The 27,228-nt window shown below is 39.6% G+C and overlaps 2 protein-coding genes and 1 pseudogene across 2 annotated transcripts in view; all 3 read left to right on the top strand.

Annotated features, from left to right (window-relative positions):
• ZSCAN16 (zinc finger and SCAN domain containing 16) overlaps positions 1-9,074 on the top strand; it is a 32,589-nt gene extending 23,515 nt beyond the window's left edge. Inside the window, exons 5-6 of the mRNA XM_037844907.1 lie at positions 1,355-1,440; positions 8,944-9,074. Coding sequence (XP_037700835.1) covers positions 1,355-1,365 — 11 coding nt within the window. The 3' untranslated portion in view covers positions 1,366-1,440; positions 8,944-9,074. The remainder of the gene's footprint in view (positions 1-1,354; positions 1,441-8,943) is intronic.
• ZKSCAN8 (zinc finger with KRAB and SCAN domains 8) lies at positions 5,209-15,542 on the top strand. The gene is made up of 6 exons (XM_037844884.1): positions 5,209-5,373; positions 8,944-9,423; positions 10,094-10,226; positions 11,946-12,037; positions 12,324-12,447; positions 13,123-15,542. Exons 2-6 carry the CDS (start codon positions 9,007-9,009, stop codon positions 14,082-14,084), a joined length of 1,728 nt encoding a protein of 575 aa, XP_037700812.1. The 5' UTR covers positions 5,209-5,373; positions 8,944-9,006; the 3' UTR covers positions 14,085-15,542.
• A 3,894-nt stretch (positions 15,543-19,436) lies between these two features.
• LOC119540995 lies at positions 19,437-26,262 on the top strand (annotated as a pseudogene).
• Positions 26,263-27,228: the final 966 nt, after the last annotated feature.

Below are 27,228 nucleotides of genomic sequence, written 5' to 3'. Positions count from 1 at the left end.
TACTAAAATTGGCTAAATAATATTCGTTGTTTGTATATACCACATTTTATTTATCCATTCACTGGTTGATGGACACTTGGGTTGCTTCCATCTTTTGGCATTTGTAAATAATGCTGCTATGAACATCAGTGTGAAAATATCTGTTTGAGCCCCTGCTCTCAATTCTTTGGGGTATATACCTAGTAGTGGGATTGCCTAGTCATATGGTAGTTCTGTAGTTAGCTATCTGAGGAACCACCAAACTGTCTTCCACAGGAGATGCACCATTTTACATTGAATGAATCAATGTTCCTATTTCTCTGCATCCTCGCCAACACATGTTATTTTCTTTTTGTTTTGTTTTGTTTTTAATAGCAGCCATTCTAATGGGTGTGAAATGGCATCTCATTGTGGTTTGATTTGTATTTTCCTGATGGGTAATGATGTTGAGCATCTTGTCATGTGCTTTCTAGCTATTTGTATATTTTCTTTGGAGAGATGTCTTTTCAAGTCTTTTGCCCATTTTTAAGTTGGTTGTTTGTCTTTTTGTTGTTAAGTTGAAGAATTTCTTTATATATACTGTATATTAATCCCTTATCGGATATTTGGTTTTCAAATATTTTCTCCCATTGTATAGGTAGTCTTTTTACTTTCATGATAAAGTCCTTTGAGGTGCTAAAGTTTTTTTATTTTAATGAGGTCCTATTTATCTATTTTTTTTTCTTTTGTTGCTTGTGCTTTGGTTGGGAAGTCTAAGAAACCATTGCCTAACTCAAGGTCCTGAAGATTCTTCCCTATGTTTTCTTCTAGAAGTTTGATAGTTCTAGCTCTTATATTTAGGTCTTTGATCCAGTTTGAGTTGATTCTGGCATATGGTATGAGGTAGGGGTCCTCCTTATTTTTGCAAATGGAGAACCAGTTTTCCCAGCATCATTGGTTGAAAAGACTGTTATTTCCCAATTAAGTAGTCTTTGCCACCTTGTCAAAAATCAGTTGGCCATAAATGGGAGGATTGATTTCTGAGCTCTCAGTTCTACTCCATTTGTCTGTGTCTGTCTTTGTGCCAGTACCATGTTGTTTTGATAACTGTGGCTTTGTAATATGTTTTAAGGTTTGGAAGCATGAGTCCTCCAACTTCATTCTTCTTTTTCAAGGGGGCAAATTTCTTAACTGCTCCAAGCTTTGGTTTTGTCATTTGTGTAAATGAGGGTAATAATGTAGTGTGTATTTAATAGAGTGGTTGTGATGAAGTAAAAGTACATGTAAAAATTAAGCTTTTGGTCATTTTTCTCCTTTCTCCCTTCCCTCATGCCTGACATCATTTTCATCCACATCAGATAAATAGGACTAATTTAACTGCTTGTCGCTTTTCTAGAGCTCATGTGAGAGGATTGGTGAAGAAAATGTGCTGGACCTGGGTAAGGGAGAAACCATGAGGAATGCAAAAGATTGACAGTCACTGTAAGTTCACTCCAGCACTTTCACCTAACTTGGTGCCTGGCACATCATAGGTTCTTGATATGTACTTGCTCGGATGACTGAGGACAGATCTAGGTAGGAGGAATTAAGAATAGAAGAGAAAGGGGAAGGGAATCAGATGGATTAAGCTTACCTAGTTGACAAGACAAGTCAAAATAAACCACTTTTCCTGTCAGAAATGTATGGAGCATCTGCTACATGCTTAAAGGGCCACCACCAGTAAGTGGGAAAGAGGTTTCAGAACACATATTAGACACCTAAGCTGAGGAAGCTTATAGTCTATTTGAAGAACCAATGTAATAATAGAAAGTAAAATAAAACAGAATTGGGTGAGTACTAAATAGAATGATGCAATCTTGAGAAGAGAGAGAGAGACCTATTATTAGAATAATTGACCCGTCTTTAGATTAAGCAGGAAACAATGAGATGAGTACTGGGGGAAATATAACAGTGATTTTTGGGGTAGAGAGAGAAACATTCTGGTGGGCAGCAAAAAGTAGGCAAGTTTGCTAACTGTAAGAAAAAAAAGGAAAAAATCTAAATGTCTAACAATTAGGGAATAATTATATTATGGCATACGCTATTAGAGAATACTATTCAGCTATTAAAATGATAAATTACCAAGGAAAAAAGCAATTGATGGAAAAATAAGTATTTCATTTTTCTTGGAAGAAAACTATGCAGAGTTAGATTGGGTAATTATGTGTTTTGTTTGTACATATGGTGTTTATACATGTGACTAGATTCCTGGGTCAGGGACAAAGGACATCAAGTTAATCATCATGAGCTTCATGTTTCCCTTGCCTCTAAAGCCCACGGGTGGGGGTGGGGGTGATTTGGAAGACCTTGGGTGGATACTGTTCACACAGTGGGTTGGTGTCCCAGCTAAGGAACTTCAAGCTTAGGAAAACCCAATCTTTGTCCACCTTGTTGCAGAGCGAAGCATTTTCTTTATTATCCTGGTCAGAAAGCAGATCTGCTCCACAAGAAAATACGTCCTTGAAAAGGCAGTCTGAAAGAAAATCTGTCACAAGTCCTGGAAAAATAGCAAAGATCCTTGGAGAATTGTCTCCCAACACTTTAGGAATAGCATTTGGGGATAGAGAAGTCGTCAGCTTTTCTACTTTACATATTTCTAGATTCCAATTTTGATAAGATGTTTTACTATGTTAATTTTTAAAATATAATTAAAAATAAAAGGTACTGGGTGGGGCCAGAAGTGCTGCTCCCTGGTGGGGGCTATTTATGGTGGTTCAGGGGTCTCCAGCATTTTTCTCGGTTGTAGTCCTGAATCTGTCTGAAGCCAAGGCAGCAGAGCTTAAGAATTCTTACCAAAAACAAGTGGTTATAGATGGTGAAACCTATCTGTTAGACATACTGAATACAGCCGGACAAGAGGAGTACAGTGCCATGAGAGACCAATACATGAGGACAGGCCAAGTCTTTGTGTGTCTGCCACCAGTAATAGCAATCATTTACAGATATTAACCCCTACAGGGAGCATATTAAGCAAGTTGATGTATCTATGGTGCTGTTAGGAAACAAGTGTGATTTGGCTATAAGGACAGTTGACACAAAACAAGCACATAAACTGGCCAGGAGTTATGGGTTTCCATTCATTGAAACTTCAGCCAAGACCAAACAGGGTGTCAAAGGTGCCTTTTACATACTGGTACCAGAACGTAATGGAAAAACTCAACAGCAGTGATGATGGAACTCAAGGTTGTATGGGGTTGCCATGTGTGGTGATGTAACAAGATACTTATAAAGTTCTACTATTAAAAAAGAGCCACTTTCAAGCTGCACTGATGCCTAGTTCTGACTTCCCTGGAGAAAAATTATTCCTGTTGCTATCTTCAGTCTCATAGAGAAGCTCCTGCTACCTCCCCAACTCTCAGATCAGTACAGTATTCTTTATTTGAGAAGTTCTCAGAATAACTATCTCCTTACTCAGTTGTCTGACCAGAGAAATGCACCTCTTTTTACTCCCAGTATTTTTCTGCCCTGGGTGTGTCCTCCTTTCTCCATACTATCTCCACTCCTTCCTCTCCAGGTTTTTCATCTGAAAAGCAAGCCATGCTCCGAAACAGAGAACCAAACTAGACATGAAATTCTGTTGAAAATAGTGTCTTGAGTTGAGTAGCAACTGCCAGTGATTTTTTTGCCTTTTTACTGTTGAACACCATATGTTAGTTTTTGGAGAAATGTCATAAATTACTGTTCTGCAGAGAATATAGTTAATGTTGCTATTTGGTTTTTAATGCTGTTGGCTACATTCTCTAAACTGGCATCTGCTCTGTATTCATAAATACAAAAGTGAATACTGTCTTTTGAGTCTATCATACTCATCTCAATTTTCATGTAATTAATCCAACTTCAGAATGAAATGCCTTTTTTCCTAGAAGACTTCCTTTACAAGAGACTTCCTTTACAATACTCAGTGGAGTTGAGTCTCAAAAACCTTTATGAAAATGAATGAGATATATTTATGATCAGCCTGTCCTTTGAGGGAAAGATATATCTATTTGGTAGCAGATGCCATTTCTTACATGTATTAAGTTGGCTTTCCAGAGACCTCTTTTCAGGCTCTACAAAGAGAAAGTTGAAACTGGAAACAATTATGAAAAATTTCAATTTTTACCTAATCTCCACATTTTTTGCAGGTTACTACCTATAAAATGTATGTTATTTGTTTCTTCTACCTTATGATAAATTTATGTTTGAAGAACTTCCACTTGTATTCAAATTTGGGTCATGCCAAAGAACTCCACATTGTGCAGATATTATAAAATATTTTGGGATTCGGGAATAAAGGATAGAAACATTGGTGGTGGCTATCAGCAGAAGCAGATAAAGAGGGAAATTTAAGGTGAAGATGGGTGGGGCAACTGAGAACTCAGAATAAATGGGTAGCTGGGAATGGTTTGAAGGGGGAAAATGCGGGTCCGAAACAACAACAAAAATAAAAGACACTTCCCCGATCCCCACCCCCGAATATTTAGTCTGAAGAATTAAAAGCTTTAATACAACGGGTATATAAAGAATGAACATAGATTTGTTTCCCAAACTTTGTGGTCACCTCCTAGCTTATGTCAGAGATTTAGCCTTAAAAAAGATAGATGACAAAGCAGGTTTTGTAAGAGATTGCAATTCATTAAGATAGGAAAGGATGGGAAATATGTAAAGGTTCAAAACTTTTACTACTCAATTACAATTATTGTTTGAAAACTTAATAGTAAAATGTGTATTATTATTACTAGGTCCCACCAGGATTTAAAAAAATAACTATGAACTGTTTGGCAGGAATTCCTCAAGTAATTTGCAGTCTATGTGGGAGGACTAGTCTATGAAGAGAGAACAGTAAAGAGCAGGGGTGTCTAACAGGACCAAACGCGTGTCCAGTTAATTAGCATTATAGAGATAGATAAAGCGCACCCTCCTCCTTCGCTTTCCTAGCTTCTGCCAGTTCCTAACCCCGACCTCCGAACGCCTGTGGCTCTGCCCCCGGGGGACCGTTACCCTAGCCAGCGAACGTGTGGAGCGGGGCGGAGGTGACACCAAGGTCAGTTATTTCTCAGCAGGTTGCAGTCCCAAGGGGCTGCGCAACTTGTAACGCCCAAGCACAGAAGAAACCCGAGATGCAGCTTACTGCCCGTGAAGGGCGCGGTGCCCTAGTCTCCTGGGCAGATCGACCATAGAGCTCCCAGACCTCCAGGATTCCTAGAGAGTTTCCGGAAGTGCCTTGGGGCAAGATGCTTGTCGGCCAGTGTTGTGCCTCCGCGGGTTTGGAAGTTAGCGGCTGGAGGGACCTTCCTGGAGTACAGCTTTGCCCTCTGTTTCTCGCCGCTGGTTCTTTGGGTCCGTTCAGGTTTTGTAGTCTCCCTTCTCTATCCCGGGCCGCTTCTGGAACTCACTGTGAGTACGGTTCTGGCTCTGGGCAGGAGGAAGGGAGGGGCTTTGTGTCCTGACCAGGCCGCAGGTGAGGACAGGCCCGTGAGGACCGTCGAGGGGTCCTGCGCTGAGCTCGGCCCTCAGGGATGACTAACTCTCAGGCACTGTCTTGGTCGCCGGTGCAGGCCGGACCAAGGTCCCCGAAGTTTCTGCTGGGAACCTCTCCTGGGGGTTCGCTTTTATCATTTTTAATCGTTTTGTGCTATTATGTTGAAGTCGATATTTTGTCTGAAAACAGAAAAGGCCCCTTCACTGTTAGCTTTTTGTCCAAATAGTTCCATGTTCAGAGTTGTTTCCACTTAGCAATTTTGCGTTTCAATTACAGTAAGATTCTCACTTATGTGACTTTTTAAAGATATATTTTGCTTTTTACCCACGGAAACCTTCCATTTATGTTGTTAAATTACTCTGTTTTGGGGGTATATCCAGAAAATGTGATTTGTTGACTGGATAATTGTACAAAAAAACATTTTTGACAATTTCAAGATAGTACAGAATCTAATCTTATTCAGGTTACCTTACTTGTTTTATTTAACAAAACTAAAGCAGATCCTTGTTGAAAAATCATTTCCAAAACTCATTTCAGTCATGAGCGATTTTTATCAGGCTACGTTAATACTACCATGACCACTACCTTTAAAAACAATCCTTATTTCAGTTGTTTAATTCGATCAGATAAATACATGTATGCAGCAGTCGTTGTTTTAGCAAATGCATGCATGCTCTGAATTTCTTTTGTGGTTAAATGTAAAGTGTGGTAGATGTTAAAACATTAAGCTAAGACAATTTGAGATAGCTATAAAGCATTTTTTGCTTCACCTACCTTTTCTTGATTTTTGATACCTGGGAAATATCTTTTTTCTTTTGTTTTGTTTGCAGTTCCCAAACATTTCTGAAATTAGACTTAATTAGTCCAAAGGAAGCAAACATTCTATATCTGTTGAAAAAATAATACTGTTAAAATCTGGAGTTGTGCCTTCAGTAGTTCCCAGGATTATAGCATTTGAGATCCAATAGAAACCTTAAAATTGTTTATTTTAAATTCATAAATCAGTGTACTTGGCTAGATGTTCTTTAGGGAGGATGGTATGTAAGAGGCATTTTTTATCCAAAAGGTACTTACCAACTTAATATATGACGTGTACCTATAAAACCATTTGAAAGGTGAGTACATGGTGGACTAATTTGGGAGCACATACCTTTGTAATCTGTTAGTTATTGGTTGTAATCCTCAAAACTGGCTGTTTAGAGAGGGAAGAGACTAAAATATGGAAAATTAGCCACTAGAAGTAGCAAACTGGATGGGGAATAGACAAGACTTGATGCCTGATTTGGTATGATAAATTATGAAGAAATCTATTAATTAGGTGATATATCAGTTTCATTTTTGTGAATTGATTTAATACCTCATCAGCAATGTCAGGTTCTTAAATGGTGCACACTTAACTTTAAAACATTTTATAGCTACTATTGAGGAGTATTTATTATAAGATGGCCAGTTGTTCACAAGTTAAAGATGAACCTTGACTATCCATATGCAAAAGAAAAAAAAAAACCTCTATCCATATCCCAAACTCCATATAAAAATCAACTTAAAACTGATCATAGACCTAAATGAAAAAAAAATTTTAGAAGAAAACAGGAGAAATCTTTGTGACATTGGATTAGACAAAGATTTCTTAGATATGACACCAAAGCACAATCTTTAAAAGAAAAAAAATTGATATTAGTCTTCAAAAAAAAAAACCTCTATCCATATCCCAAACTCCATATAAAAATCAACTTAAAACTGATCATAGACCTAAATGAAAAAAAATTTTAGAAGAAAACAGGACGAAATCTTTGTGACATTGGATTAGACAAAGATTTCTTAGATATGACACCAAAGCACAATCTTTAAAAGAAAAAAAATTGATATTAGTCTTCAAAAAAAAAAACCTCTTCAAAAGACGCTGTTAAGAGACTGACAAGATAACACTGGGAAAAAATACTTGTAAATCGTATAGCTCATAAAGAGCTTACATCCAGAATACATAAGGAATTCTTAAAACTCAGTAATAAAAAAATAACCCAAAGAGGCAAAAATTTTTAACAGATAATTAATCAAAGAATATATACAGACAGGAAATAAGCATTTGAAAAGATGCTCAACATTATTAGTCAGTAGGGAAATGCTAATTAAAACCATGAGATACCATTACACACCTATTAGAATGTCTGAAATTTTAAAAAAATTAAAAACTGATGATACCAAGTGCTGGTCAGGATGTGGAACAACCATAAGTCTCATACATTGCTACTGGACTGCAAAGTGATGTAGCCTCTTCAGATTAGAGAGGGAAGACATTAAAATATGGAAAGTTAGCCACTAAAAGTACTGAACTGGATAGGGAATGGACAAGACCTGATGCCTCTACTGTATTTTTCATCTCTAGTATTGTGCCTTTCATCCCTGTAATTTCTGTTATGGTCCTTTTTATACTTTCAAATTTTTCTTTATACTCACACATTCTCTTAATATCCTTTAGCTCTTTACCCATATTTTCCTTGCCACCTCAAAAAACAGTTTGGTGGTTTGCTATATATACTTCGTAAGACCCAGCAGTTCCACTTCTTGATATTTACCCAAGTGAAATGAAAAGTTATGTTCAAACAAAAATTCATGTGCAGATGTTTATGATGGTTTTATTTGTAATCACCAAAAAGGAGAAACAACTCATATCCCTCATCTGGGGAATAGATAAACAAATGTACATCCAGATAAAGAATACACTTCTGATATATGCATCAACTTTAATGAATTCAAATGTATTATGCTGATTAAAAGATGACAGACTCAAAAGGCTACATACTGTATGGTTTCATTTAACATTCTGGAAGGTCAGTGTGTGGGATTAGATTTTTGGATTGCAGATGTTGACAAGGTATCCAGGTTCCTTGGAGATGTGAGACCAGTGCTCTGAAAAGAGTTCTAGAGCTGGAAATAAGGTACATAGTAGAAGGTTAGCCTTGACATAGGAGGGAAGATAGGGAGCACAGGTAGGGTAATGAATATGAAATGGAGAAGAAGAAAGTGTTTGGACAGCTCCTGACAATGTATAATTAGAGCTAGATTATATGGAAGTTAATCTCATCTTTTGAGAGTGAGAGAAAGGTTGAGAGCTGAACTGTATGGAAACAGGTTAGTACAGCTCATGTTGGAAACTACAAGGAGTCAGTAGTAGCACTGAGGGCCAGCTGAGGTTAAATATGGAGTTTGAATTAAACCTACTCTACATGGTTTCCTGACTTTGTTTAGCTGTTTTTCACATCCTCAGGTAAAGAAAGCAGAAGGAAGGAATTATTCCTCAGATAGGTTTGACATGGCTGGCATGGCAGAAGGTTAAGTATGTAGGGAGTTATTTCTGGGGTCCAGGGAGAGGATCATTTAAATGACTGAACCATGAAGTTTAAGGAAGCTTATTAAGATATCTTAGTAAATTACTATGATCTTTGGCTTCTCTTAACCCTGTTGTCATTTTCTCAAACCCTCAGAAGTACCCTTAGGAAAGAGGACTTTGGAGTGAAATCAAGCCTCCTGAGCTTTGCCAGCCCTAAATGGCTGCAGAATCAAGAAAGCCTTCAGCCTCATCCCCACCAGACCAAGCTCCTGAAGAGGACCTTGTGATTGTCAAGGTAGAGGAGGATCATGGTTGGGACCAGGAATCTAGTCTGCATGAAAATAACCCTCCTGGCCAAGAGCTGTTCCGCCTACGCTTCAGGCAGTTATGCTACCAGGAGACACTGGGACCCCGAGAAGCTCTGATCCAACTCCGGGCACTTTGCCATCAGTGGCTGAGGCCAGATTTGAACACCAAGGAGCAGATCCTGGAGCTGCTGGTGCTGGAGCAGTTCTTGACCATCCTGCCTGAGGAGCTCCAGACTCTGGTTAAGGAACATCAGCTAGAGAATGGAGAAGAGGTGGTGACCCTATTGGAGGATTTGGAAAGACAAATTGATATACTAGGGCGACCAGTAAGTATAAGGAAGTGTGCATGCTATGACTGTGGGAGTCCTGGAAGCTGGGTGGAGGGACATTGACACCACAGTGTGAGGATAAATGCTGAGCACATGTTTCTGTTGGGTAAGGTTGAAAACAGTTGCAGTTGTAATGTGGCATGAATTGTATTTGTAGTGTTTTGTTTTTGTTTTTCTGTTTAGTTTTGTAGAGCATATAAATGCAATTTTTATCCTCCCAATGTCCCTATAACTTTATTGGTGTTCCCATTTACCAGAAGGGAAACTGATGCTTAAGGAGCTTAATTACTTTCTCAGGAACTCCCAGAGTTAAAATGTAGAACTGAGTCCAGAATTCAAGTCACCTAGTTCCTTACCAAAAATTCTTTCTACTGAACAGCACTGCTTTAAGTTTCTGCTTGTCATTCTCCTTCTTCCCCTACCTTGGCAGCACTAAATATTGGTGTTTCGTACAGCAAGGAAGTCATCAGCAGAAATCTTTTCCTTTACTGAAATCACTGAGCAGAAATGATTCCTGAGCAGAAATGAATCCCCTGAATGAGATTCTGCTTCTTTCTGTTCCCCATCATGTATTTCTGTGGATGTGTTTTTAGTCCTCTTCTTTATACCATTCACTGTATTTCTTAAAAGGAATTCCCTTGTAATCCATCTGTTCCATTGTTTCCAGGTCCCGGCTCGTGCACATGGACATAGAGTATTCTGGGAGGACATGGTACATTCAGAATCTGCACCGGAAGCTCCAGGTACTCAGCTCCAGCCACAAGAGAGCTCAGCTCTAACCACTGAATCACAAGAGAGAGGTAAGGAACCAGATTTCATTGGTAAAGAGGAGAGAAGTGGAAAGGAAAGAAGATTCATTTGGTACACCTGTCTAGTTCCTGGACAACCAGGACCTAGAATCAGTGTTTACAGACCAGTCTCAAGATCTGGGTTTATTTAGGTATCAAATACAGACTCTCAGTTCCAGTGGTAAGCACAAGAACAAATTAAAGAATTTAGGGATTCTTATGTATTCACACATTTCTTTTACCCCAGTGTATTTATGTATTTACAACATAGGCTTTTTTGAGGTTTTGCTGGTATTGTGGTGCCACTTTATTTGTAAATATTTCAGTCTGTATTTCCTCAAACAAGAGCATTCTCTTAGATAACCACAATAAATTCATTACAATTAGGAAATGTAACATTGATATCTCCTTTAATTTGGAATAGTTCCTCAGCCTTTTTTTGTCTTTCATGATCTTGACACTTTTGAGAATACAGGTCAGTTATTTTGTAGAATTGTCTGCAGTTTGGGTCTGTCTGATGTATCCTCATGTTTAAATTCAGGTTGTACATATTTGGCAGAAACACACTACAAGTAATGTTGTGTCCTTCTGGGGGAGACACAAGAATTTGTCCTGTCATTGGTGAAGTCAACTTTTGTGACTTGATTAAGCATATTCTTATTAGGTTATTCTTGCTTGTCAGGTTAATCTTTGTAACATTACTATTTTCCCTTAGTAATTAATAAGTAATTTGTGGGGAGATACTCTCTAGTCTATGTAAATATCCTGTTCCTCATCAAACTTTTGTTGCCAAAAACTATTTTTAAGTAACTGTTGATGCTTGTTGACTAGATCAGTGCTTGCTAAGATGGTTGAAAACTGGTGATTTTTCTAAGTTATTATTCCTTCTGCGTTTATTAGTTAGTTGTTTTTCGTTGTAAGGTAGAGCGTTCCTTTCTCCCCGTTTTACTTTATTATTTTATTTTATTTAGCAAGATGGACTCGTTTGTAATGTTTTCCATAATTATTCTTACTATATTTTGATACCTAAATTATCTCAGATTTGGCCAGAGGAAGCCCCTTCAGTTTGGCTCCTGTTGTCCTTTTGACATGTCTCCATCATTTTTTTGTGAATGTCCTTATTTTCTTGTAGAACAAGGTAGCCAGTCTCATCTGATACTTCCTCAGATTTTGTGTTTTTAATTATGCATGTTGTAGTAAGTTATTCTACCTAAATGGATTTTTAAAATTTCCAAAGAAGTAGCATAGAAACCTTTTTGGTTTATAATATAGTTCTTGTCTAAAGTCCTAAAGCTTGTTGTCCAAGACACCATACTCTCTGTTTATTTTGGTAATAAGCTACCTGGTATGTAAAGAAAGCAGATGCTGGCAGCCAAGGAAGACATTTCAGAAAGATGACAGAGATAGATTGGTTCTCATATTCAGTTTGCTGAGAGAGTAAGACCTAAAGAAATACTGTACACAAGCAAAAGGATAGCAGTAGCTTGGGTAATAGTGAAGATTTCAGGAAAAGGAGGATTCTTGTTTAAGTTTTGCTGTTTAACTACAAAAAGTTGTTTTGTGGGCAACCATAGGAATGCTTCCCAGGGTCCAGAGTGTCAGCACTTCATACATAAAGTCTCTGACATGCATATCTGCTGAAATACAAACAATTTTGGAATGGCTTAGTGTTGGTACCCACAACTACAGGACAGGGCTTGTCTCATTCATAGCTCCTTTCTCCTCTTTCAGCCATGACTACTGCTCAGAGTCCTGTCCCTTCCCAGAAGGGAGACCCTGGAGATCAGGAAATGGCAGCTGCACTTCTCACCACAGGATTCCAGGTGAGTTGTGTTCCTCAGTGAAACCCCATAGCTTTGCTTGGCATTTTTTGCAGTAGTACCCACCCAAAAAGTCACCCTGAATTCTTTTGCACAGAGAATGATAGATCCTTGATTTCCCCCCCAATAAATCTGGTGTATTTTCCTCTTCTTCCTAGCTACTCACATCCCTTTACACTACATGTTCCCCTCTTGAATTCTCTCCCAACACTGGTGGCTCTCTCTGACGCGTTGGGTCTGAGCTATGGAATAGACTCAGTCCCTAAATGGGGATCTTGCTTTGTTTCAGACTTTGGAAAAGATTGAAGACATGGCTGTGTCCCTTATACGAGAGGAGTGGCTTCTTGATCCATCACAGCGAGATCTGTGTAGAGATAACAGGCCAGAGAATTACAGAAACATGTTCTCCCTGGGTAAGGAAAGCTCTGGTGGTTATTATATTTAAGGTTTTTTGTCTGTCTGTTTGTTTGTTACATGTATGGTAGCTGTGGTTGAAAGACTTGGTTGAGTTTAAGCTTGGAATCCAACAGAGGGATACAATATTTAGTCTTCTTCTGGTCTAAAATGGAACTGTTTGTTCTCCAATCCAGGGCTTACTTCACAGTTTGTAATTGAGTATTGGTCTGTTTGCCAGTTGGAAATTGATGTCTCTCTAGTATTCTCTGAATTCACACCTTTATTCTACTCCCAGTTCCAGTAGGATCCTTACATAGATTTTTCTTACTTAGGCCTCTTCTGCCGCCTCCTTTTTATTCACTCTTTGGGGCATTTGCCCATTTCTGTCCATTCATTAGATGTTTTAGTAGTTGTATATTCCTTCCCACTCCCCAGCTTTTACCTATCCTTAGATGACCCCTTCTCTACTTTAGTCTTCCTCTGTTTTCATGGTACCATTTCTCCAGTTGACATGTGGCACTTCTCCTTGACTCTGCTCGTTCTTCCCATATTGTGAAGCCAATATGGAGACATACATAAGTTTTATGTATTCCATGTGTATTCCTTTCCCTTTGTCTTTGATTCCTTTGTCCTAGCATAGAGATTAGAGAGCGACATTGGCTTGATATTTATTTGTTACATTTTTATTTCAGGTGGTGAGACCAGGAATGAGAACAGGGAATTAGCTTCAAAACAGGTAATATCGGCTGGAATCCAACCACATGGAGAGACAGCTACCAAATGCAACGGGGATGTTATCAGGGGTCTTGATCATGGAAAAGCCCAAGACCTTCTGGGCAGATTAGAGAGGCAGCGGGGAAATCCCACACAAGAAAGACGACATAAATGTGATGAATGTGGGAAGAGCTTTGCTCAGAGCTCAGGCCTTGTTCGACACTGGAGAATCCACACTGGGGAGAAACCCTATCAGTGTAATGTGTGTGGTAAAGCCTTCAGTTACAGGTCAGCCCTTCTATCCCATCAGGATATCCACAACAAAGTAAAACGCTATCACTGTAAGGAGTGTGGCAAAGCCTTCAGTCAGAACACAGGCCTGATCCTGCACCAGAGAATCCATACAGGGGAGAAGCCGTATCAGTGCAATCAGTGTGGGAAAGCATTCAGTCAAAGTGCAGGCCTTATTCTACACCAGAGAATCCACAGTGGGGAGAGACCCTATGAATGTAATGAGTGTGGGAAAGCTTTCAGTCATAGCTCACACCTCATTGGACATCAGAGAATCCACACTGGGGAGAAACCCTATGAGTGTGATGAGTGTGGGAAAACCTTCAGGCGGAGCTCACATCTTATTGGCCATCAGAGAAGCCACACTGGGGAGAAACCCTACAAATGCAATGAATGTGGGAGGGCCTTCAGTCAGAAGTCAGGCCTTATTGAACATCAGAGAATCCACACTGGAGAAAGACCCTATAAGTGTAAAGAATGCGGGAAAGCTTTCAATGGGAATACTGGCCTCATTCAACACCTGAGAATTCACACAGGGGAGAAGCCCTATCAATGTAATGAGTGCGGGAAAGCCTTTATTCAGAGGTCAAGTCTCATTCGACATCAGAGAATCCACAGTGGAGAGAAATCTGAATCTATAGGTATTTAGCAAAGGCTTCAGTCATAGTTGGAGCACTATTCAACACCAGAGAAAACACATGCTGGTCAGGCCTTTCAGCCTAGTAAAAAGGCAGAAAGTTTGTCACCATTACAGTTTTAACTAGTGTCAGAATCAATAGTGGTGGAAAAGTTAGAATAGCTCTTCAGTAGTTTGGGCCCAGTGCCTTGGTGCAGATTGACTGGCTTGACTGTGTTGAGAGCTGTCTAATGGAGAAGAACTCCCAGTGGCCTAAAATAGCATTACAACAAACTCCTTGTCCGGAGCTCAAGGCACTTAACTTTATCTTTAGGGTGAGTAGCTATAGGTTTGGGAGAGGCTTCTCCTATTTCCTCTGCTTCCCATCTTCTGTGATTCCCTTCTTCCATTTATTCCCCTGAAGGCACCGTTGTAGCCCCTAATTTGATCTGAGGCTGCTCTGAATTTCTAAGCAGTCTCCATGTGAGACTTTTATTTCTATTTTGCTTTCTAAGATCTTAGTTCTAGGAAAATTTTTACAGACATTTAACCTATTTATGCTTAAGTACGCATTTTATTTTATTCTAATATTCCTTACAGTCAGTGGAAATCCATATTCCCGTGCAAATTCAGAATGCTATATTTTTAACAGAACTCCAGAATTTTTCTTCATATATCACCTTCACTGACTCCACTGAGTCATTGAGCATCTGTATGCTTCACCACCCCCAGTCCCAGTACCTGTGTCAGCAAAGGAAGTGGACGCATTAGTGATGATTGTGGGAGTGATGCAGAGAAAGAGGTGAGTGGAGACTCAGCCCAGCTGCTCTTGAGCTTGGATAGTTGCATCTTTTGGAGACTTCTGAATCTCCTTTCCACCTCCCCACTGTAAGCCATGGTACAAATAAATACTTGCACTATCCTGGTTATGGCATCACATGGGTGAAAAAGGAGATAGAGGTCATTGAAGAAGACATAAAAATCCATGCAAAGAATGTACACACGTCCCTTATGGCCCAGTTAGAGTACGGCCCTCTCTGGCTTCTATCAGCCTGCACAAAGCACCTAACTGGATTGTCTGTTACTCATGTCAATATCCTGGTCCCACTTTTATAGATGGCCTCAGCACCTCACTCATCATTCTCTATTCTGTTTCTTGTCATTAGCTTTTATAACTTTAATATCCACAGTAGTAATCTATCAAATACCTCACTTCACAATTCCTCATTCTTCTGAATCCTGGTGACCTCCATCTGTACTCCTTGTTTCCAATTTACCAGCAAAGATATAATATTAATCTTATCATCACCAGGCAATATATTTCATCTTTGAGGCTTTCAGTATACTGAGGGATAATGTATCCTTCACCAGAACTTACACATCCAAAAGTGGGTTGTCCTTTAAGCACTGTTATTTCAATAATGCTACCATTCCTGCAAATATTTGGAACACTGTCAAAATTACCATTTAATAAACTATACAAGAAAACCAGTTCTTACTCTACAATCATTGTTTGTTTTTGACCACTTGGCTACTTACTTATTCACCAGACTTGAAATTAAATAACTTTTAGCTATTTCCAGAAATCAAATTGATTCTCAAAATTGGAATTGATTCCCTAAGCATATTCAAAAGAATATGATACAGTTCTGAAGAAAATTCCAAGAGAAGAAACACAATTTCACATTGTGACTATGAGGGACAGCACTTACTAATCATGTTATTTTATGATTGATGTTTTTAAAAATCATTCATAAAATTCTGCATCATAGAGGTCCATGTTTGGGATCATAAGTCCCTTCCCTATAGCATCCATTCTTCACCCCTTCCCTCCACCATGGCCCACCTTAACCACTAAGATGAACATCAAGGTTATCTGTTCCTATTTCATTAAAACATTTGATACCCACCTGTCACTTGTCATCCTGGACTCCTTGATTAATTTTTCCAAAACAGTCCTTTCCATTGCTCTTTATTTTTTTACCCCCACCCCTTTGTGTTTTTAGTGATATAAGAGACTGTGGTGTGGTCTTTTTTTTTTTTTTTTTTTTGCATAACTAGAAGCCAATTCATGGTCTCTAGTTCTCACTCTTAGCATTAGAATAGCATTGATCAATCTATGTGACCTTATTTTGAGCTCGTAAGTATAAATGACTCAAACTTCATTTTATCTGAACATACATGCATTAAGCTCCTTTATGCTGCAGATTCTTGTTTTGTTTCTAATCTAAAATGAACTGTTCACCAATAATTCTCCTATCCTTAGCTTTTTGATTTAGGACCTGGCATGATAAGGTGTTTTTTGTATGCCTTTGTGGCAGTCCAGCATAATACTAGGAAAGATGTCTTTAGTTTTCAAAATTTTTCTCCATGGAGCAAGATAGCAGTGCCAGACTGTGGTGGTTGATTCCCATATGGAGCAATTTGTTCTGAAGCTCCAGATAATAACTGACATTTATTGCACACTTAATGTATGCCAATCTCTATGTTAAGCATTTCTTGTGCTTATAGTAGATATTATTGTTATTATCCCATTTTATAGATGAGAACCTGAGACTCAGAAAGTTGAGTTGTTTGACCAGGATCACACAACTGGTAAGTGATAGGGTAGGGATTCTAACCTACACAGTCTGATTCTAGAACCTGTGCTCTTAACTACTGTGCTATACTTATACTGCCTCTAATGGGTACCTTACCTCTGGATAACTGTTTTTAAAATATTTATCCCTGATCATGGTACTGGAAAAGAGAATGTGCAATATGGTACATTTCCATTAGAATTACTGGGAAATGGTTGAAAATGCCATTTCAGGTTGTAATTATATCAGTTTTCAATGTTAGTGCTTTTGATGTTTTGGTAGTACTAGAAAGCTAAATTGTGCAAATTAAATATGTTTAAAAGAGTAACTGGGAGGATAAAGCAATAACTTACGGATTCAAATAAATTTCTCTCAAAACTGCCCAAGAGAAAAGAAAATTGTGGTAGAAATGAAATATCTATTTGCCAGGATAGGCAGATGGACAGTTAGGATGACAATAGTAAGTTCATCTACAGCATAAAACAGGAAGAACTTTCAACCTTGCTGCCCATTTCCAATGACTGTTCTTTTTCTCCCTTATCATTCCTGGTGTTTCAAACAGGTCATCCATTGTTCAACCTCATTTCCTCAATCTACTCATAACTTCCATTACTAACTTTTGAACCTAGCACACCACTGAAATGTCCTCAAAAGCACCAGTGGATAAATATTAAGGCCTTTTATTTGTAGCTCATATATATTTCATGCGGTTTCATTCTGCTTGCATGTTAAGAATTATCTTCTCTTTTGGCTTGTGGGATCCTTTCAGGTCATTTTTCTCCATTTTCTGGCTCTTCTTTATTCGTCATCTCCTCCTCCCCACTGAGAATAATCCCCATGTCTTAATTTTATTCACTGCTTTTTCTAATTGCATTCCTATTTATCCATTTTGATTGTTTACACTTACAATTTGTATTTAAGTAACTTAATATTTCCTGTCCTGTGAATTATCTCATGATGTGGGAATTTTCTACAAGTAGCTATACACTTGTTATTTGAAAACTGAAATCATTCTTCCTCAAGGGCTGTTTTCCTTTCAAACAGGCATCATTGCTTAACTTTTGAACAGAGTCAATATTCTTCATATTTCCTATCCCAGTCTTGGAGATGTCTTTTAATCTTTCTGCTTTCCACTCTCCATGTCCAAAATCTTCTTAAGTTGGTTTAATTCTTAATCATTCTCCTTGAGGCTGGATCTTCTACATTTCTACCATTCCTTATTGCCCTCCATGCAAATCCACATCATCTGAGACCCAGGTTACTATAATTCTTTCCAGTTTCTTTGCTCTCAGGATCCCCATCTTGTACATAGCTTCTGACATGACCCTTCTCAAATTCCATTTTCATATCTCATTGTCGCTTGAGAATCCCCAGCATTGTGTTCCAGGTTCTCCAGTACATTGTCTTTCATGCTTAATCTGCCTCAGCCTCATTACTCTCTAGCATAATCACCTTGATTCGTCATGTTTAAGCTTCCACTGTTGTCTTACAAGCTCTTGCCTCTGTGCCTTTCTCATATTATTCCTTTTGTTTAGATTCCTGTCTGACCCTAGCTCATGTTCATAACTTCCTTCAAAACCTAGATCCTGTATCTCTTCTGAGTGAGCGCCCCCCGATTGACCTCACCTCACACTGAGACCTCCTTTTTTCTGTGCTGCTTCAGCATTTATCTTTTTAGTTTTCATTGTGGTCCATGCACTTACTAATATGTTGCTTTGTAATTATTTTCTAGCACTCTGTATTGTCGTTTTATATTTGTATTTATTTCCAAAATGTAAGCTCCTTGAGGGCAGGAATAATAACTTTAACATTTGTATCTCTGTGCCCCATAGTGCCTAGTACAGTGCTGAGCACACAGTAGGCGTTTAATAAATGCTTGTTGAATTATTGTGTGGATTATTTATGATGTTATCTAAGAAATGTTCAAGGATATGTGTCTTTTCCTACCATTTTGTCTGCTCTGAAAATACAGACCTGTTTCCTCAGAGTATACAGTTTGTCAGGCTCTGACTATAGCTGAGAGTAAAGCCAAAGATGGGTGAAATGCTGAATTAAGAATCTCTTCCATTTGTTTGGCCAGGCTTATTTATTGGTTAAAAAAGAAAGGAGATTCTTAATAGTGCTGTATTAAGAGGTCTTTAGGCTTTTAACATAGCAAAGTAGGCCTTGTATCTGAAGTTAGATCAGTGGTCCTTAATTGGAGAAATTAGGCAATGTCTGGAGACATTTTTGGTTGTCCCATCAGCGGGGCTGACGTTTGCTGCTGCATCTAGTGTGTAGAGGCCAGGGATGCTGCAGTGCACAGAGCAGCCCCTTTAATAAAGAATTATCTGACCCAAAATATAGGTAGTGCTGAGGCTGAGAAACTCTGGTTTAGTTATATTTAAGGTAAATGGAAGAAAAAAGAGGTAGGAAATGCTGGCACTGCAGTTAGAAAATTCGCTATACCATGATTTAAAAGAATCCTAAATGTGAAGATTGTGGTTTTTAAGATTATAAAAGAAAAAGGTGCCTTAATGTTTGGGTTTCATAGCACCATACATGTCAGGGTAATGATGGAACTAAGCATAATGAAATTGTACTGATGTTCTAAAGTTGCTTTCAACATCAGATCTGCCACAATCCCTGTGTCAGTGGAAAGTGTTGCAGGAGTACAAATCTAGTTTCAGCCTTTCACGTCTTGGTTCATTACCATAGCGTCAAAGGCAATACACTTGGGGCTCTTCTCTCTTTTGGGGGTGGGGGGGGTGGGGGGGTGGGGGTGGTGTAACTGATACAGCTTTGGGGACTACACATGATTCTTTAGCAGTCCCTTGGGTAGCCTCTAGACAGGAATAATTACTAACTCTGAGAAAACCACAAGCCAGACAGTTGGCAGTTTGCCAAGTAAAGCCTGTTCCCACTTAAAAAGTTTTTACCCTGCAATGTTAATACTAGTTAGGAAGGCAAATACACATGTAGGGGGAAATGTGATTTCCTAAATTAAGTAGTTTTAAAATGGGCTTTTAAAGCAACCTCCTTTCACAGTTCAATGGTACTTCCTTCAACAGTTTTGGAAGAATCAACCCCAGTTAGAAAATAAGTTTAAATGTAATACACTAAATAACTGCATTACTCTATTGTGTATAATTTTTCATAGTCTATAGAATGCTAGAGTTGGAAGTGACTTTTGAGATCATTTAGTGTTCCAACACATTACTCAGTAAACGCAGGCCCAGAGGACTACATGGCTTGTACTAGGTCACCCATTAAGTAAATGATACTGGTGGAATTCAGATCTCCTGAGACTTTGTCCATTTCTGTTCTGGCTGGTTATTCCCCCCAGGTCTGATCCTTGTATATTTTTAATTCATGTCCCGCCATGGGTGGGCTTATATATTGCGACTCAAACTTTGTTTCATTTTATTGAAAAGTATTCCTTTTACAAGGAGTGTATCCAAATCAATATACTGAATGTCTTGTGTTAAATTCGTTCATAAATGACTTGAGTAGTCTGACAGATTTTGCTTTATCATAAACATTTTTTGAAAGCCTCTGTGTCTGGCTCCTAAACTTCAAGACAGCACTAGACATACAGTGTTGATTTTCAGTTCATTACTGAAGACCAAAGCTTGTGCGGCCCCTTGGATGAATCAGTTTTAGGGATAATGTACAACTTGCACTAGAGATGTCTTTTCCCAGTTGCAGTCTTTTTAAATTCCAGTATTCTAGGGTGGCCCTAGCCTGAGTGAAACTCAGCTAGCAAAAGCCACCTGCACTAGGATGAATTAGGAAATTGGGGCAGAGATGCAACAGGCAGGACAGAATGGAGGCAGGCGCCCCAGGCGGGCGGAGGACCCGCCAGGCTTGGGGTGATATCGCGCCCCTTCCGGACATTTCCGGGCTCCTGGGTCCGCCCCGGAAGTGCCATGGGGGAGTTCCGTCTCTGTGGGGACACTGCTGGGCTGGTTGCTGCTCTCCGGACTCGGACTGGTCTGTCTTCGCGCAACGGCGACCGGGTGGTCCTTACACAGCTGCAGCTCTTCAAATCCTGTCTGTTGGGGGCTGGCCTGTCCCAGAGAAATGTGGACAAGATCCCCGAGAGGGGCGGTTGGGGTTCCACTCAAATGCACTTTCCCTCGTGATTCAGTACTGTTGGGGTCCGGGGTTGGGACTGCTTCTCTCTCGGGATTGTAACACTGACCTTTCCTGCCGTCTTCAGTTTCCCTAAATCACAACTAAAACGTGGCACTAGTGTGTCCAGAGCCATGGACCCTCAGCTCGCCTTTTCAAACAAAAGGAGAAATTGCAAATATTTGGAAATAATTATTAGGAGCTCAAAATGCAGAAGAGTCTTACCCTTACAGTTCCATTTCTTGTGCCCATGACCTTACCTTTTTGAATGCAGAATGGACTTCTGTTTTTCAGCTTGGCGATAAAATGATCGCCCTTCCCCTTGGGAGTCACTTTTCCATCCGCGCCTAGGCCAGAGCAACCTTCCAGAGATGCTGTTCTCTCACCTACCCACCCACCCCCAGCCCTCCTCCAGCAGTGCCCAGAGACAAGGCAGGGAGATTCCTGTGGCACAGGGCCATGGCCTGCTGCAAAGCTGTTTACCATACTGTCCCAGTATGTGATTGCACAGCCCTTCATTGCAAATTAGCCCCTTATTTGACATTATGCTCTTTACCCCTGTAAACTTAAGTAGTGTAACACTATGATAGTCTTTGTTTTTTCTTTGAGAAAAAAGTTTAATTTACAGAAACATTTATGAAGAAGACGCCCTCAAAAGGAATCTTCTGAGTCACAGTCCCTCCAGTTATAGAAAAACTGCATGGCTGCTTCTTTAGAGGATCTGGTTTCCCTGGTCACAAGGATTCTGTTACCAGAAAACCCTCCAGGTCAGCGATGCTCCCGCTCAGTTGACACTGGCTGAGGCCAGACAAGCCTGTCAAGGATGAGTTCCTGACTATTTTGCCTGAGGAGCATCAGACCTGGGAACAACACTAGGGGAGGAGGGAAGGGAGTGGCTAAACTGAAAGATGTGGAGTGAGAGTTGGATGACTCCAGATAGTAGGTGCGAAGGGAGAGGTCTTTATCGTAACCTTAACACTTTTAGTCTCTTAGGGCTTCTTATCTTTTTTCTTCTGCTACTACTACTTTTTAGGCATGTAAGTCTGAAGCCAGACTACCTGTGATTTTGGCCAAGTCAGTGAATCTCTTTGTACCTCTTTATCCTTATCTATAAAATGGGGGCAATAAAAGCACCTACCTAAAGTTATGAGGATTACATGAAAACTGACACATAGGAAGTGCTATCTGTGTGTTCGTTGTAATTATTTTCTTTCTCTCCTTTTCTACTTATCTCTAGTTCTGCTAATTTACTTATTTTTAAAGAGATTCTTTCATAAGTTTCTTCCAGGCCTCAGCTCTTGCACACAATCAAGAAATGCCAGCTCTAGAAACAGGGAGGAACACTTGTCTCCCCAGCTCCCACCCAAGGATATACCAGCGCAATGACAATCACAGAGGACCTTCCCTCTACAGGAGAGTTGTAAGTGTAAGACTTTCACTGTCTGTGGTCTTCTAGAAATTCCAAGAAGAAGGCCTGAGGAGATATTAAAACGAACAAACAAAAAAACCTCTATTTAATGGGATCAAGATAAGTGTGCCTTTGTTAACCCTTAGCAGAGTAGGGTTATGTTCAGAGTAAGGCTGGAGCAGGAGGGCATCCAGTTCAACTCTGCTATTTCCACAGGATTTTATTAAGGAGCTCCGTCTTTGCTGCCCATTGTCTGAGATATAAATTGTAAATATGTTTTCCATGTTTTAATTGTCTTTGACTTTGATTAGGATATTTCTGTTTGTTTGTTTTACCTTGCAGGAGATTTGATTCTCTGTGTGTGGATTAAATTTATCAATCTTTTCATTTATGGCCTCTGGATTTGGGGTCATCCATACTTTGAAGTTAAAAAAGACTTCCCATGTTTTCCTCTGGTACTTTTACGGCTTCATTTGTAACATTTTACAACTTTGATTTACTTGGAATTTATCCCTGAGTGAGGTGGGAATCCGTTTAATGTTTTATCAGATGATTACCCAGTTCTTAAATTTATTGAAGTAGACTCATCTTTTCTTACTGTTTTGCTGCCTTTATTATATGCTAAATTTCTGCATGTGTTTGCATATATTTCTGGACTTTCTATTCCGTTCCAATTGTCTGCCTCACTTTCCAGTACCACACTTTTAATTGAGGCTTTATAACATGTTTAATATCTTTTAGTATAAGTCCCCTTTTGTTGTCTTCCCTTTTCAGCGTTTTCCCAGGTAGTCTTGCTTGTTGATTTTTTTATGTGAATTTTAAACTCTACTTTTAAAAGTTTGATAAGTTGGTACTTTTATTACAATAGTAGTAAATTTACAAATGAATTTAGGGCCTACTCCCTAAGTGTTAAACCTTACGGGACCATAAAGTAGCTTACCTGGAATGCGGGTGGAAGGAGTTGGGACTGAGTCTGGCCACTTTAGGTTCAGATTTCATTTCTGCTGATATATCAGTCGTATGACCTCGGAAATTTTGTTTTTTGTATATGTGAGAGGAGGACTGTATTGTCTTCCCTGCAAGATTAAAAGAGATTAAAAAGTGTAAACTGCCCTCTTCGGAATGAATAGAATCCCCGTCTTCTCATGCTCGGCCCTGGTCGTCAGCTCACCAACCACTGAGGGGGACCAGCCTGATCCTAGAGCGGACTGCCAGGTGCCCCGAGGCGAGATTCCGCCGACATCGGCCTCTCTAGGCTGAGTGAGGTCCTCAGTCGGTCGGTCAGGTAGTCTAACCTCATTTTGCCAGGTGAGTTCCTAATTGTCTTTCTCCTCGGGATTTCAGTGAGCCCCCTGGGATGAACAGCCGCGGAGAAGGGGAGACTATGTGCTGCAGCACGTTGCCTCAAGACTTAACCCCTCACTTTTCTCCCTCCTCCACTCTTCCACTCCCTTTCTCACACCCTTCCCCTTTTCTCTTTCCTTCCCTTTTTCTTTCCCCTCACCCCTCTTGGCCCTTGCCACTCTGGCAGTGCCGACACCCCAGACACTCTGGGAGAGGATCTGTGGCCGAGAGCTACAACAGGCCAGTCTCTTGGGCCGGGTCCCCCCAGTCCCTGGTGGTGCCCTCCGAGTCTCGGCGGCCTCGTGATCACAGGAGTGACCCTGACTCTCTTTTCTGACAGGGCAGAATTTCGGGGAGACGGGATAGGATGAAGCCGACCCTATTTTCCCTTGGCCCTGGGTCCTCAGCTCTCCTTGCGTTGTATTATGACGTTTGTAGTTGAGGGTCATTTGGCACTTTGTGTCGAAATATTCTCATTTTGCCCTGGCTTAGCTGAGTACTGTACTTGTGAAAGCTCCTTTCTTTTGGTATCTATATTGCTTTTCCTCACCCCATCCAAGTTTTTTTGTTTGGTTTTGTTTGGTTTGGTCTGAAAGATGAGCGTAAACATCCCTTCATCCTCCTTGATAGCTTTCCTTTAAAGTTAAAAATGTTAACCAGTAGGTGTCTGATTACTGCTCAGAAAGAACAATCTATTGCCTTGTTCAGATTAGATAATGGAGAAAAGTTTATATTTTATCTTTTGTACTTGCCTGAAGTCAATACCAGAGGTTTGAGGCTGAGAGGGGAGTGTATTAGAGAAGACACATTGGGGCAGGTACTGGCAAGGATAATTCCAGTGTGAGCCAGTGGCAGAATGGCTGGAGAGGTCTGGGAATTCTCCATGTTTTGATAATAAGGGCAGAGCAGCTTATAGCACATGCTTTGGTGGTAATCATGTTTCTGGACTCTGTAGCATGAGGAGTTCATGTGCATCCTACCACTGCACTGAGTAAGCTTTTTTTGGTGTTGCCAAGGAGCTACTATGTACTGTTCAGAGGAACCTTGATAGAACAGCAACACGCACAAGTGGTACAGCTCCTCAGCCATGGAGGGCAGTGTCCATGTGACTACAAACCTCCTGACTCATTTGTAGCCTTCCCACCGCACTAGAGCAAAGCAATCAGAAGCTTAAAAACAGACATGAGGAAAAAGGAAGGACCACACAGTGGAACACAAGGCAGCTATAAAAAAGAATGATGAAGATCTCTGTGTCTAGATAGGTTATTGTTAAAGCAGCAAGATTCAGAACAAAATACAGTGTAGGAAAGGAGGAGGAGGAAATTAAAGTACATATTTGGAATACAGTCTATATGTATGGAAATACATATGGAAAGACAGACAAGAAACTAACAAAAGTGGTTACGTATAAGAGGAGGAAAACTGAGAGGATCAGGAGGTCCCAGATTCTATTTTTTACATACCTTTACAGAATGTAGATTTAAATAGCCATTTGGGTTAGGTATTCATTCCAATAGTTTTATGATGCTACTGTATTATGTATGGTACAGAGTGATTGAAAACATTTGTTCTGTCATATAATTGTTGTGTCCTGGTCTTAGTGAACATGTTTGAAATTCCTAGTAAGTCTGTATCACATCATATTGCTTTAGTAGCAGAGAATAAATTACATTTGAAAGATCTGTTTATTGTTTCAGGAATCAAGGTCAGAGGTGTGAACAGGGTGTCAACTCTGAAGAGAGGAGTTTTGTAAGAATGGACCCCCACAAAAAGATACCCAGTACATATCATGGGGATACTTTACAGGTTCCTGGGTATGAAAAAGCCTCTCAGCATGAGAGCCAGTTAGAATGGCATGAGGGCAGGCTCACAGAATAAAGGCAGAATAAATGCAGTGAGTGTGGGAAGAAGTTTGCCAAGAGCTCAGGCCTTGTTCGACATCGGAGAATCCACACTGGAGAGAAACCCTGTAAGTGTGATCACTGTGGAAAAGCCTTCAGCGTGCGCTCAACCCTCACACTGCATGTAAGAATCCACACTGGTGAAAAGCCTTATACTTGTAATGAGTGTAGGAAAGCCCTCAGTGTGAGGGCACACCTCATTATACATCAGAGAATCCACAATGGAGAGAAACCCTCTGTATGTAATGAGTGTGGCAAAGCATTTAGTGTGAGCTCAGACCTTATCAAACATGAGAGAATCCACACTGGTGAGAAACCATATGAGTGTGATGAGTATGGGAAAGCCTTCACTGTGAGCTCAGCCCTCATCAAACATCAGAGAATCCACATGGGAGAGAAGCTATATGAGTGTAAGTAGTATGGGAAGGCCTTCTATGTGAACTCAGCCCTTATTAGTCACCAGAGGATTCACTTGGGAGAAAAGCCCTATGAGTGTGGAGAGTGTGGGACAGCATTCAGCCAGATTTCAACCTTTATTCAACATGAGAGAATCCATACTGGAGAGAAACCATGTGAGTGTGATAAGTGTGGGAAGACTTTCCGTGGGCACTCTAATCTTAATAAACACCAGAAAATACATGCCAAAAGAAAGTGTCATCAGTGACTTATATAGTGAACATATCCCCAAAAGCTTTTTTTCCATAACAGGTTATCACCAAAAGAAGGGAATGATAAAAGTTAATGCCCTTTATTCACAATTGCCAAAAGATGGAAGCAACCCAAGTGCCCATCACCTGATGAATGGATAAATAAAATGTGGTATATGCATACAATGGAATATTATTAGCTGTAAAAAGAAATGAAGTCCTGATGCATGCGACAACATAAAGAACCTTGAAGACATCATGTTGAGTGAAATAAGCCAGAGATAAAAGGACAAATAGTCTATGATCTCACTGATTAAAATTAGAATGAGCAAACTCATAGAGTCAGAATCTGGAATATAGATTACCAGGAGTTGGAGTAGGGATAAGGAATGGGAAGTTAAGGCTTAAAATGTATGGGGTTTCTATTTGGAATGATGGAAATGTTTTGGTAATGGGTGGTGATGATGGTAGCACAACATTGTGACTGCAATTAACTGCACTGAAATATCTGAATATGATTAAAAGGGCAAATGTTAGATTGTATATACAGTAACAATAAGAATTAAAAAAAATCTATGGAACTACACAAACATTTAGCCCTGTGTTAAACCATGGACTGTAATAGTACAGTTATAAAAATGTGGTATCATCTGTTGTAACAAATGTTCCACACCAATGCAGGGTGTTGGTGGTGAGGTGGTATATGGGAATCCTGTATTTTATTCATGATTGTTCTGTAAACCCACAAACTTCTCTAATTAAAAAAAAAACTTAATGCTTTAATTGGCACTTGGTCCCTTGGAATATTGAAGAAATGAGAAATCACTGAAAAGTGACTCCATCAGCATAATGACAGGCTAAGGCTCTGGAAATCACATCAAATTCTGAGAATGCAGTTTTACAACTCCTAAGGTAAAGCCATTTTTAAATTATCTACTACAATGTACTTTGTGTTGATTTAGTAAAAGTATACTTCAGTAATTAAAAAATTGTTTTTATTTCTCTTGTGTATCATTCATTCTATTCTTTTCTATGCAAGCAAGCTTTTTTTTTTTTTTTGGTTGTTGTTACTACCAGTATTATAGTAAAATATATTAAAATTTGAAATTGGAAGCAATGTTGATTGGTGAGACAGGATATGAGATACATATCCTTGTTGAATAACAATGTTTTGGTCTTCCTTTT

This window comes from Choloepus didactylus, chromosome 7, assembly GCF_015220235.1.
Source record: "Choloepus didactylus isolate mChoDid1 chromosome 7, mChoDid1.pri, whole genome shotgun sequence".
Lineage (NCBI taxonomy): Eukaryota > Metazoa > Chordata > Mammalia > Pilosa > Megalonychidae > Choloepus > Choloepus didactylus.
The sequence above is the reverse complement of the archived record's forward strand: the minus strand, read 5'-3'. Positions and strand labels throughout refer to the sequence as shown.

Coding starts and splice junctions, on each gene's coding strand:
- ZKSCAN8 (XM_037844884.1), top strand. CDS start 9,007: ATGGCTGCAGAATCAAGAAAGCCTTCAGCCTCATCCCCACCAGACCAA. Junction 9,424..10,093: donor TTGATATACTAGGGCGACCA/GTAAGTATAAGG, acceptor CATTGTTTCCAG/GTCCCGGCTCGTGCACATGG. Junction 12,038..12,323: donor TTCTCACCACAGGATTCCAG/GTGAGTTGTGTT, acceptor GCTTTGTTTCAG/ACTTTGGAAAAGATTGAAGA.